This window comes from Dermacentor silvarum, chromosome 6 (assembly GCF_013339745.2).
Source record: "Dermacentor silvarum isolate Dsil-2018 chromosome 6, BIME_Dsil_1.4, whole genome shotgun sequence".
NCBI classification, from domain to species: domain Eukaryota; kingdom Metazoa; phylum Arthropoda; class Arachnida; order Ixodida; family Ixodidae; genus Dermacentor; species Dermacentor silvarum.
The window spans coordinates 69,884,798-69,897,487 of NC_051159.1; the positions used below are offsets into that span (position 1 = coordinate 69,884,798).

General features: G+C 46.4%; 2 protein-coding genes across 2 annotated transcripts in view; one reads left to right on the forward strand and one right to left on the reverse strand.

Annotated features, from left to right (window-relative positions):
• Positions 1-3,851: 3,851 nt before the first annotated feature.
• LOC119455565 (transmembrane protein 169) lies at positions 3,852-10,163 on the forward strand. The gene has a single exon (XM_037716966.2). The coding sequence runs from the start codon at positions 4,128-4,130 to the stop codon at positions 5,067-5,069; it is 942 nt and encodes a 313-aa protein (XP_037572894.1). The 5' UTR covers positions 3,852-4,127; the 3' UTR covers positions 5,070-10,163.
• A 59-nt stretch (positions 10,164-10,222) lies between these two features.
• Positions 10,223-12,690, reverse strand: part of LOC119455563 (programmed cell death 6-interacting protein) — a 46,730-nt gene continuing 44,262 nt past the window's right edge. Inside the window, exon 16 of the mRNA XM_037716964.2 lies at positions 10,223-10,834. Coding sequence (XP_037572892.1) covers positions 10,746-10,834 — 89 coding nt within the window. The 3' untranslated portion in view covers positions 10,223-10,745. The remainder of the gene's footprint in view (positions 10,835-12,690) is intronic.

Sequence of the window (12,690 nt, forward strand, 5' to 3'; positions counted from 1 at the left end):
CGTTGATTGGCTAAGCCTCAATACAGCGTTGGGCATTACGTCACACAGCAGTGAAAGCGACCGACCACGACTACGGGCCCTGCATGTCGACTCCCGAAACGGGTCAAGTGGCGTCCCACAGCCATCGCCGACTGTTCCGCGACCTGACCGTGCGTAGCGGCGACTTCGACTTGCGTCCCACGGCGACCGCCTGGTGGCTCAAGGACATCACCCTGCTCGGCCTCGTGGCTAGCTGCGCGCTCACCTGGGAGGGCCAGCGAGACGAGGAGCTTGTCGTTAGTGCCGCGGACGTGGGCTTTCGGAGCGCCGCGAGTCTCGTATCGACCGTGGTGCTCGCCAGTCTTGTGTGCCCGCGACCGGCACTGTTCAGGAGATGCTTCTGGGCGCACGCGGGCTGCCTCCCCGCTGACACTTTGCTGTCCGCAGCGTTCGTCTTGCTCAAGGCGGAGGAAATGTTCAGCTCGGACTACGCAGGGCCGGCGCGTTTGACTCCCAGAAGCAGTCGTAGCGAGGTCGTGCCTTACGTTGACGGACGTGGGGGCACCGGAAGCGGGACAGAGGACTCCAGCGGACGAGACGTAGCGCCCATTCTTCACGAAAGGCGAAGCACAGCGGCAACGGACAAGAATTCGTCGTCGCGTACATGGCAAAACTACGATCGTGCAGTGACTCCGGACGCTGACCCACAGTTGACGTCTTGGCGACTGAAAGAAAGAGATGGCCCCGACGAAACCACGGTGCTGGCAAGGCGGCTGCAAGAGATCGAAGCAATGGCCCTCGAAGTCGCCGCGCGATGTAACTCGACTTCGAACATTGCCGCAGTGTCGCGGGACTCGCCGAAAGGCGAAGAGCTAGCCGACGAAAACAGGTTGCGGAAAGCGGCAGCCGCGAGGCATCAGCTCGCCGTGTTCACGTTGGCCGACCACGTCATTTGCATCTTCGCCAGGTCGTACCTGCTGATGCGCATGCGCGCCTGCCTGGCCGCGCTGGCGAGCGCCGAAGCTGACGCGGACAGCACGCCACTTGAGGATGCACCACGGACACTGTGCCACCGGAATGACGTCATGAAGACCGAGAACGAAGGGAGGAGACAAGTGGGTTTTCGTGCTTAGAGACATCGCAAGAATGGGCAGTAATTGTTGAAAGAACCACGCGCTGTTTATTAAAATCATTTAATGTTCCTTGAAGCATATAAAGAGTTGAATATCGTTTTCCTGACGTTCCTTCAACTCAATTTTTTTCGGCAACATAAATACCCTCGCGCATTCTGTCGACACTCCTGGGGACATCACACTGAAAAAGAAATTCGCTTGAAAAAGGAAAAGTGCAACGGACTTCGCTTTTGTGAGTGAATGAGAATGTAATAGCGTTTGCTCTGATAAATATATTTGCACAAGCAGTTGTTTAACGTGTTGGCAATGTAAGCCAATATGTATATGCCATATTACGATGTGTAGAAACTGCTCATACATTGCCATTCCCTCAGCCAACTGTTTCATGTTTATTATTAATCATAAGATCAATCTGGCAGCACACACACAGAAATATGCCTCTCCACGCAATCGCATAGCGTTCAAAAGCTTGTAATGCCAGATTGTATTAGGCACATTGCGCCGAAGCTTTCCACAGCTGACAGCAGTGCCAGAAGACAGCCTAGCGAGCGGTGGAATCAAAATAGGAGGTACGAGATAAACATTCGCCGTGCAAACTCCGATTGCTTATCACGAGGCAACAGTGTCCGAGATGTGAAAATATCGAATTGCGTATCCTTTGCGTATGACTCGAGATGTTTGCAATCTAGAACCAAATCATGAACATTCGTCTGTGGCAAAGCTAGGTGCGTAATACTCAGACGAGCGATGAAACGTGTGTCGCTGCCGTTTGGAATGTCGTTTCGATTTCATTGCATCCCTATAGTTACCGGTGTTGGCAACGCTGAGGTGATGATGTGGATTTCTATTGCATTCCCTTCGAAACGGAGCGGCGACAAATAGTCATCCAGCCTGTTCGCAGTCATCCGGTATTACATAAATGCATAGCAGTCTATATCACTTTGTCTATCTCTCCTTGCTCTTTTCTCTCTTCATTAAAACCTCCATATCTACATTGTAGAGTTATCTAGTATACCTGTAACGGCTCTGTTTTTCCCCGGTTCTATAAATCCCTTATACATTTTTTTGCCCTTTCTTTTAACAGCGAAGCTGTTTAAGCCGGCCGTAATGTGTGCCGTCTGCCACTGCGTTGCCTAGCAACCATCTCGCGGAGCGTCGCGCTATGCTCGGGAGAGAGAAGTAGAAAATGAAAGCGAGAGAAACAAATTGTAGCAGCACTAACGAGGCAACGCGCAGTCTCGCAGAGGTGCAGCCTACTAAAACCCATATATATATGAAAAGTAGCGACACTCTCCTCCTCCGCCTTCCCTCCTCCTCGTTTCTCCTCTCTCTCGCGCTCCTTTTTCGACCGTTGCGCCGCCTACACCGCTTGAAACACGTGCACTTGTTTATCTTTCACCGCTGATCAGATTCGACGATCGCCGACTGTGTTCGTCGCTATCGTCGTGTTCCTCGCCAGTCGGTAGACGCTTCTCGGGCGAAAATGGCGATGGAGCGTGATCGTAAACTAACGCAGCCAGCACCCGGGGGCTCGACGGTCCACGTAATGCCATTAGGCCAATACCGACGCGGCGTCGGCCTCGGACAGGGTGTGCGAGGAGGCGGCGGCATTCTTCAAAGCGTGACGCTACTTTTTATATATAGGGGTTTTACTGCCTACGCCATCCGCGCTTCTCCGTTTCCCCGCATTAGCGCCGAACGCTCGCAGTGTCCGTGACTGCAGCAGGCGCCTTGACGGCGGCTCGGCCGAGCTCCCACCAGCTGCGCGCTACTGCGCATGCGCCGTGACGTCATCATGGCGTGTCGTCTGCTGCGCGCCGCCCGTACACTATGCCTAGCTTTCGCCCCAGTTCCTGGGCTGGGCCAGCGTATAACTTGTACGTTTATATCGAACTATCCTGACCTAAAATGCTGTCTTACTGCTTAATTGGAGCTAGCACAAAACAGCCATAAGCACAATTTTTTCCCCCAGGGAAGTATGCAGGTCACTGTACAAAACCGTTCTTCTCGTACTTGCAGTGCTTCCCGAACGTTAATTGCGAAGTTTTAAATCACTTGACAAAAGTTAAATGTATTTGAGAGAGTTCCTGACCATGTGCATGCTAAGCGACCACTCACAGAAGCTACTACACTTGTTTTCCATCGTTTTCATTGTGCCTGCTATGGGTACCATGGATCTGCATTGCGCGAAAGAGCCGAAAGCCGTTCGGTGCGGTCTGGGCAGTTCCGGGTGTTTTGCAGTGATGTAAGTTGTATAAGTCGTACAAGTACAATGTTATAGTATAAGACAGGAGCCTTTGACACGATTAATTTAATGCAGCAGAACAAGCTTGGCTTGAAGTTCATGTGCAAACCGTTCTGCTTGCCCTCGGTGACATTGCAGTGCGCAAAAAGCATGGCCTTTAAGATCCTGACAGTAGTGCAAGGCTTGTAAAATGTTAATCTTGGGGGCCACAAAAAAACCTGTTGCAATGCTGTTGCACATGCAGAACTTTATCATGATGCGACAAAGTTCATAAATGCTGAATAAAAATATTTATATAATTTTTAATATGTTTAAGTAGCTTAATCAAGCCTCCCCACAACGCAATATTATTTAGTTTTGTTTAAAAAAAGGAGAATATTTTTGCTCAATATAGTACTATATGCATTTCTTATTATTGTAAGCATTTTCATGACTACGATGCAATGCGGCCTTACCCTATTAGTTACTTTATTACTATATTTAGTAAGCCCAGTCAAGCTCGCTTCAGCAGCTTCATCGCGATCACTATCTAAAGTAATGTGCTTTGTTTACTTTTATCGGAAAGTGCTGTTTTTGTTGACATTTGATACGGCGTGTAACTGGTGACAGCTTGGTGCCCAGCTCGTCCATAATGAAGGAGCTCGATCGCGTCAGTTGCTGATACTTTCCGCTCCCCGTCGATTCGATTGGGGCCAGCACTCATTGCTAGACTCGTTTCAGAGGTCTAGTACACGCTGCGGATCGGCCCACACGACAGCGAAACGCGCGATATGACCGAGGTGGAACGCCCCGCCTTCATTCCTCCTCGTAAAAGAAACGGCAACAAGGCGTCCCCGAGATCAGTGAGTGCAAAGTATAACAACGGAATATCTTCCGATCACCGCGCGGTGCCGGCGGCTAGGCCATGCAGCGCCGCTACGAGCCCCATCAAGACACCCGACAGCGACCGCAGCTGCGGGCCGACACCAGCTGCGCGGCCGCACCGCAAGCTGTCAGTCGAGTTTCAGCTTGATCCGGATGAGCGCGACCCGGACCAATGGACTACGGACAGGTCGCAGGCGACGGACAACGCTAGCACGGACGGAGAGCTGTCCAGCGTCACCGAGCGGTCTTCGCTGAGGGCCGACGGCGACCGGTACGTGACGATGACGGGAACTATCAAACGGGGCAAGAAGAAGGGCGCCACGATCGACATGAAAGTGAACATTTCGCGGGAAGAACTGGACGAGATCGAGAGTAGCATCAAAGACCAGCAGACAAGTGACGAGGAGGACGACTGTTTCTTCGGCATGAACAAGGGTCCGCACGTCCTGTTCCTTTCGTTCGTGCTCGTACCCGTGGTGTTCATCATCTCCGCCGGCAATTCCTTCTACCTGGGCACTATGACGTGGTACAACATCCTCGTGGTGCTCAGCGAAAAGCGCTCGATATTCCACAAGGTGCTGCTCAGTCCTTTCTGGATCATCTTCTACCCGTTCCTCATCGTGCCGGCCGTCGTCGGACTCGGTCTGTACGCGGCGGCCGTCCAGATCTCGTGGGAGTACGACAAGTGGAAGCGAGAGGTGCCCGACTGGGAGAAGGGTTTCTACGGCTGGCTCTGCTGCCTCCTACACATGGAGGAGTGCAGCCCTTACGACGTCGTCGTCCTCACCGACGTGCAGCCGGCCGACGAAGCGCAGCCGCACAAGTCCACGGCCGACACGCCTGTATAGGCTGTTCTTCGTTATCCCGCCGTACGCGTGCTCGATCACTCGTGAAAAAGTAGGCGCTGCGCGGCCACCTCTGGAGGGCGTGTTCTCAGGTTCCGGCCCTCCTTTTTATCGTTAGTGGAATGGCTATTGCCACCAATAGTTTTAATTACTTACGTGCTTCTGTGTTGAAAAGCCATGACCATAATCAATGCTCTTTGGCAGTGCGTGGCTCCTTAATGGCAACCCGCCAGAAACACCCGAAGGTAACATGGATTAGTATTTGAAGAGAAAGAAGTTTTAGTGTCAGCGTATGCAGCGGATAAATTTCACTTTGCTCTATACTGCCTTACAAGGCTCTGTGTGAGCACAGCAAAGTACTTTTTCTTTAGTATGTGTCATGTGATTTGAGGATAGGAGAGTGCGTATGAACAGACCTATGCACATAATGTATCTTACGGTACAGTATTGGGTACCTTGCCATCTCCAGGGCAACTGCTTCAACATGTTGCACTGCTTGCGTGTAAGCAGCGACCACTTGTTGAATGGCTGCAGTTTTACACGAGGCATTCCTTGCTGTTCTTAAAGTCATATCAGTCTCTGTTTGCCCTCTCTAGTCATGCAAATGCAAACCCACTTATTTATTCCACTTACTTTTTATTGCGTGCCATTCATACTTACTAACCTTGCCTGTCAAGTGACAAGGTTCCCTGCCAATACAGTTTTTGTTTTAGTGCACAGATATTCCAGCATTGATGCATTGCGTGCCACTTTTATACATAATTGCTGCTGCCTTTTTGTACAGGCGCCGTTTCTTGTGCAGGGCTGTGCGATTCTGCAAAATCTTTTATATTTCATTGCAACTGTGATATTGAATTTGCATGCCCTCACAATGTGCTGTGGCCAGAAGTTTACAAACCATGTAGCAGCAAAAGCCATTTCTTATAAGCACATGTTCTGGACTCCAGCGTTCACTGGTGTACACAAGGACCGCAAAGCATTTTTCAATTTCACATTGTACATTCAGGGGGTGCAAGAGGAGTTCTGGCCCCCTGCTACCTAAAACTAAAACATGGGCAGTGGTGGGACAGCTGTGCCAATCACAGTCGTCTGTGCCGTCCTAGTTTAGCAATTTTTATCTCGAATGCCTTCTTGATGCGCCTAAAGCGAACTCCGTCATATTTATTGTCTCCTTCAGTTAAAATTGAGACTGTATGGATGTACTTCGACATTGCACTGAGTGCTTGTTGCTGCACCAAAAATCGGCTTTTTTCCTGTGTCAATATCTGCAGCAATAGGTCAAATGGCTGTTCCACTACTGTACAGCCTCCCGCATTTTCAGCTATATCGTGCGAGAACACTATAATATGGTTGTACGTTGTCCTGAAGGGAACATTGCATTAGACGACTCTTGCAGAGGAGAGTGCTTAGTGCACTTGAGAGTACTTCTGCCGGTCTTGCTGATTATTGCCGCTTAAAGGCGCTAAATGACACGTGATGAAATGCGGGAGGCTGTACATATGGTAACTTATGACACCGCCTCCCTCAGCTATTTCCACTGTCGGGCAACAAGGAATGGCTTTCTGCAGCTCCTACGGCTTGTAAACTTGTTGGTGAAAGAAAACGAGCACTTATCTGCGGAACGAGCACAAAGAACAATACTATAATGTGACTCAAGTGTTAATCAACTGTGCCAAATTACTGTTTTCATTGCAGTGTTTCTTGAATGTGATGTCTCTAGTCGTGTATTGCAATGTTGTTTTATAGGGCTTGCTCCAAGTAGCCTCGTCGGCTTGCACGTGACATCACGAACATGTGGAGCATTATTTCACCATTTCCAGCGCATTGCTGGAAAACGAGCATAATTTGGCTAAGGTGCAGCTCTTCACCTTGCTCCGATTCTCCAACATGGCTGCTGTGACATCAGCGCAATCCATCTATAGTCACTGGAACGTCATGCTCATTGGGTGTTTGTGCCCTCGTTTGACAAATGTAAGGACAAGAAGCATTTTTTTTAGGTATAGCTAATGAGCGACATTGTCTCCTCAATTTGGCAGCACTTTCTGCGCAGATTGCAACTTCATGTCCTGTGAGCGTGCTGCAGTTAAAGCTGTCAGGACGAGTGCACGTTTTTTCAACGTTTCCTCCCCCTCCATATTGCTGCATTCCATTAGCATGTTGCAGTGGCAATGAAATAGCTGCTGTGTATGTGGCCTGCTGGTCAGGAAATGTAAGCACAAAAGAGCTATCCAAATGAAAAGAGTTTTCATTACCAGTGAGTTCCGACAAGGGTGTAAGCTCCAAACCAGCAACCCCCTTGTTGCTAACTATGGTGGAAAGCACCAATAGGTAGCGTTCAAATTTAACCTTCCAGCGACAGCTTCTTCGGGCTAATGGAAACTGATATTGAAGGCCATACTTTTGTGTACTGCAAGTGCCAGAACGAGAAACAAGACATGATTGCCACATTTTGTAACTTACCCATTGAAAAGCTAGGAAAAAACAAAGAAAAAAAATTGCGCCATTCCACTGCTGTGAAGGTGGATTACCAGCGAAGCAGTTTAGCACACGACATAGAGGTGACACAGAAATTAGATCAAAGGTATGAGCAAATTTTATTTCTCTTGAGCGGTGACGGTGGTAATCCTGAAGAAAGAGACACACCCATACACATTTATTTTGATCGGCGGTCTTGATCGGTGGCATAGATTCGCGTGGAAGACTACCGCCATCTCGGGTAGTCAGAGGAAAGTAGACGCGCGACAGGACCCCCACGCTGGGAGAGCGGAAAGAAACTAGGCACTCAAGTGCTTGGAACGGGCGGAGTGAGCGTATTCATGGCCGACGCGGGTGGCACAGCGCCAAATCTTTGAGAAACCCGTATTATCTACCCGAGAGGCTACTGATTTTGAAAATTGTGCCTATTGATAACTAATCTACTGAAAATGCATATCCAAGTGATGAGACTTATAAGCTTTTACCAGTGAAGCTGTTACAGGCTGGCCTAAACAGCGAAGCTATTTAAGCCAGCCAAGGCGAGCGTTGTAACCACTAGGCTATACAGCCATGCTTGCAGAATATGCATTTATGCGAACCATATGATTGCGTTAGAGCGTCGTCGTCTTCGTCCACAGCTGGCGCGTTCGCATGTGCTCGTGCCTAATGCTCTGCGAGGTGAAGAAGAGGTTTTGCGCGCTGTGCTCGGGAGAGAGAGATGCATTCACGGAGCGGATCTGCTGGAACGCGTTGTTGGCATTGCAGTACGGTGTCGGTGTTGCAAACTGCGCTATGCAATGCGCAGTGATGGCCGTGCGCGAAAAGAAATTATCACCATCATGAGTAATAAGATAAAAGTTCGCGTGCACTTCCGGAAAATGCTGGGCTACGATCGCCCAGCTTCGCTGTTTGAAGCGTTACGTGACCGAGTGCAAGGTTAAGCTTTTTTTTTTGCATAGAATGAAGCGATTTAGCATCAAATTCAGGAGCTGAGTTTTGAACACACAATATGTTGACACACACGAAAAATGAATAGAACCCTGGCCATCGACAGCTTCCCTGCAAAAAAAAAAAAAAAAAGGTTGCCCTGTAACTTCACTCAACAAAGTGGCAAATGCAGAACTGAAAACTTGTGCTGGATTAGTTTTACCACAAGCAAAGTATTGGAAAGTTTTGTCTGCTAAAGAGGTTGAGTGCCACAGACAGCAGAAGGATTCTGCAGGCATATAGCTTAAAGGGCAACTACAATGCAACTTTGGACCGTGCAGAAAGCCTATTTATTCATTTTCAATACCTTAAATACCCCAATTAAGTGGTTTTACACAAGTTTCAGATAGTATAATCACAGGGTATCATTTTTAAGTTTTATTTAAAAAAAATCTGTTGCAGAAAAGGTAATTCTAGTCCTTGAGCTAGATATGTATTCATAGAGGTGGACATTACTTGCACGAGAAATCCAAACAAAAATTCACTAAGTATCTTTTGAATTTAGTACTTTACAGCATATACGGAAATTTATGAATTGTATCCGATGAGATTGCAAGCCGTATCCACTTGTCGACCTCTTCGACAAATCCATCTCAAGGACAAGGATTAGGCTATCTGCTACAGGCGATTCTAAAAAAAGTCCATAAAACTTAAATGTGAAATCTTGCATTTTAAATACTAGTGGACACGTCATGAAAGGCTTGCAGAAACACGCTTTTGATAGCAAACTTTAAAAAAAAAAATGCTGTCATTACTGCTCACCGGAAGCGATGCACAACCCAGACCCTTGAAAACTGGCGTGGCGCCCTTGCACGATGTCCCAAGATTAAACGGCACTTGTGGCACACTGAAAAATCTTTGAGCCGGCGTGCTGGGATTTACTTCATATCCGCTAACCATCAGGTGCATGTGTCATCTACTTAGGTACTATTCAAAGGCTGCTAATATAGTTACAAGCCCAGTGGGTTTGCCGAGGTTGCTTTAATGGTATATGCCACCCATTTAAAACCAATTTGGCCAAGTGAAATTTCATTGAAGGCTAGGCACACAATTAACTCATTGGTACATAGCCTTAATGTCATTGCCGTGACATCACGGCCCACACAGTGTTACAGTGTCGTGCATTATGCGCAGCACTGGGCTTTTTGTGCAATGTCAAATGGAGCAGCACAGTACAGGTGACATGCACTGGACTGTTCGCCAATGACAGTTGCATCGCACTCCTTAAGGCAGTACGGAAAAGTGCTGCGAAATTGAGGAGACCCACCTGTTCATCTATTCAGTATGTGTGCAATTCTGCGAGCTAATTTTCCAAGCTGCAAAATGTATGCAAACTTGTACTTAGCATTCCAATGAGTCTACAACTGTACGCATTTCCTGAATGATGTACTGAATGTTCTTGTGAAGGTTTTACACAGATCAGTGGCAGCTGTGTGTGCAATTTTGGTACGTGGCATTGCTCCAAAGGGTGCAATCGTGATGAATTTTACTATATGATATACCACAAGTTTTGATCTCAATACATTGCCATTTATACGTTCAGACGCAATTATGGAGCAAGTACTGTATGTCGTGGTGCATGTACATTAGTGATTAGAAGTGTGTAATGAAAAATAAAAATGTTCCTGTTTTTGTACAGTCAATGTGTGTGCCTTTTCGCAAGTGCATACAAGAAGCACATTGTCAGGTCAAGCTTTTTGGTGGCACGCTTTCCTTTAATCACAAGGCATAATTACACTGAATTAGCACGTAACAAAAGCACAACTCGAACACAAGACCGAGAACAATTTCAAATCAATGTACAGCCTTAAATTGATATTAGATGTTTTTATTGTTGATCACATTAACAGCACTCAATACTTTCAAAAAGTGAAAGTGATGTATACATAGAGCTCTTCAAAGTGCGAGTAAAAAAATGAAAAAGAAAGCCTCTTAAGGCACTAACAATTATCAGCACTTTCATTAAAAAACTAACCAATTAAGTTTTTCAGGCACTCTAGAGTGCACAATGACACATGTAAATGATTTTTCAATCCGACTATCAGAGCTCACTTTGGCCACAACAGATAAAAAGCTGGCTGCAAAGTAAAACATAAATGACAGATCCATTAGTAACAATGACATGCAAAGTAAAGAAAAACAAGCATACAAAGTTAGCCACAATTGTGCAATCTAATCTATTCTCTCTGCTGCTGAAGAACTGGAATGATCTTGCATTCACTGTGGCTGCCGTGGGTAAGGATACGCAGGGTATTGGTGCTGGGCCGGTGGATACTGTGGATACGGCTGGTACTGCTGGGGCATGGCTGAAAAAGAAAGCATTAGACTTGTCAGTAAAAACAAAGTCCACGCTTCAGGGAGGTGGCAGAAGCTTTCCTCCTTTGCCATGGTCAGAATGAAGTTTTATTGAATAGCTAAGTGCAATACATAAATGATAATAAAGTTAGTGCGAAAAAAAAAATGCAGGAGGAGATGTAAGAGCGCAAGGCTTTAAGGGGACCTCCTGTCAGGTATGGTACACAAAACAAATAACATTATTAACCCCTTAACCATTTCCGACGAGCTTGGCTCGCCTTTGTCGAACTGTCCCAAAACTGTTTCGGACGGGTGTAGCTCGTCCCATAATACCTCCCTTTGAGCGTTTTGAACGAGACACACTGATTTGCGGGCTAGTTGGTGTGTTGCTTCGCAGATGGCAGCACTGGGCAGGTAATTTCTGTTTTTCCGTTTCACATTTCTTTGCGGGGAAACTCGTGTTTTAAAAAATGGCGTTGGGTGAAGGCGACGCACATGTTTTTGCTCCATCGTGGTGGAAAAGAAGCATTTCGCCTTCGTCCAGCTCTTTGGATGAGAATTCATTAATTTATTTATTTATTTCACATACCCTCAAGCGCCAAGGCATTATAGAGGGGGGTGGGGTACATGCGAAAAACAATAACAATGATTACTATAAATTTATATAATGCAAGCGACATGTGCAGATGTGCAGTGGACAGAATCATTAAGAAATCAAATAACAAGAATACTACGATATTCAAATTATATAAACCTAGCGACATATGAACTGGACAAAAGAAGCGCTTGCGAAAATACAGCGCATGTGGCCACATGCATGGTCACAGTTAAAAAAAAGCAAACAAGGTTAGGCGGAAAAGTGCGCTGTCTTCGATTGACACGATAGCATCAGGAAGGTGGTTCCAGTCATTCGTTGTATGTGGAATAAATGAATAAAAAAACCTGTTTGTGTGACAAAAAGTGCCTCTTACTTTATGACGGTGATCAACTCGAGATGACAGGTAAGTAGGTGCTAGAATGAGCTCACTGCTAAGAATATGATGATGAAATACTTTATGAAATAGGCATAAGCGAAAAGCTTTTCTGCGCAGTGATAAACATGGTAGACACAAGTTGCTTTTCATTAAAGTTATGCTAGAAGTACGATCGTAGTTTGAGTGAATGAAACGAGTGGAATTATTCTGAACCATTTCAAGAGAATTAACAAGAGTAGCATTGCAAGGGTCCCAAATAGCAGCAGCGTATTCCAGCTTAGATCGAACTAGTGTTTTATACAATAGTAGTTTCATTGATGAAGGGGATTTGCTAAAGTTTCGCCGCAAGTAGCCTAACATACGATTTGCGTTATTGATTATGGAGTTGATGTGACATTTGCAGGATAAGCCAGATGATATAGTTACACCTAAATAACGGTAAGATGAAACATGTTCTAGCTGGACGTGGCTAAGCATACATGCAGGCACACACACATCGCGTCTTGTAACAGTCATGATTCAGAAACCGAAGTTTACTTCATTTCTGAAAGCGAAACAATAGTGATGACTTTACAATTAGCAGTTATCAGATGAAGAAGGCTGCTCAGAAGAGACTAGTGCGAGTGCGCATCATTGGCGTCGTATCTATGTGAAGGACATCCCCATGAAGGCTCCTTGGTTTCCATTTTTGGGCGTCCCTGGTAAGGCGTTCAATATTACATTGCCTGATGACTTGATAAAACTTTCCGAACAGCGCTCTTGCTCTGGTTTTTATTGTTCATTACCAGCTGGTAGCGGGCCTCCTTTATCATGAGCAATAATTTTATTATAACTTTAAGATGCTAAGTTGACTTAGTATGTGCTTAAATTTTTTTTTTCAACATCGAAAACTT

Excerpts from the sequence above, each read along its gene's own strand:
- LOC119455565 (XM_037716966.2), top strand. The coding sequence starts at position 4,128 with ATGACCGAGGTGGAACGCCCCGCCTTCATTCCTCCTCGTAAAAGAAAC.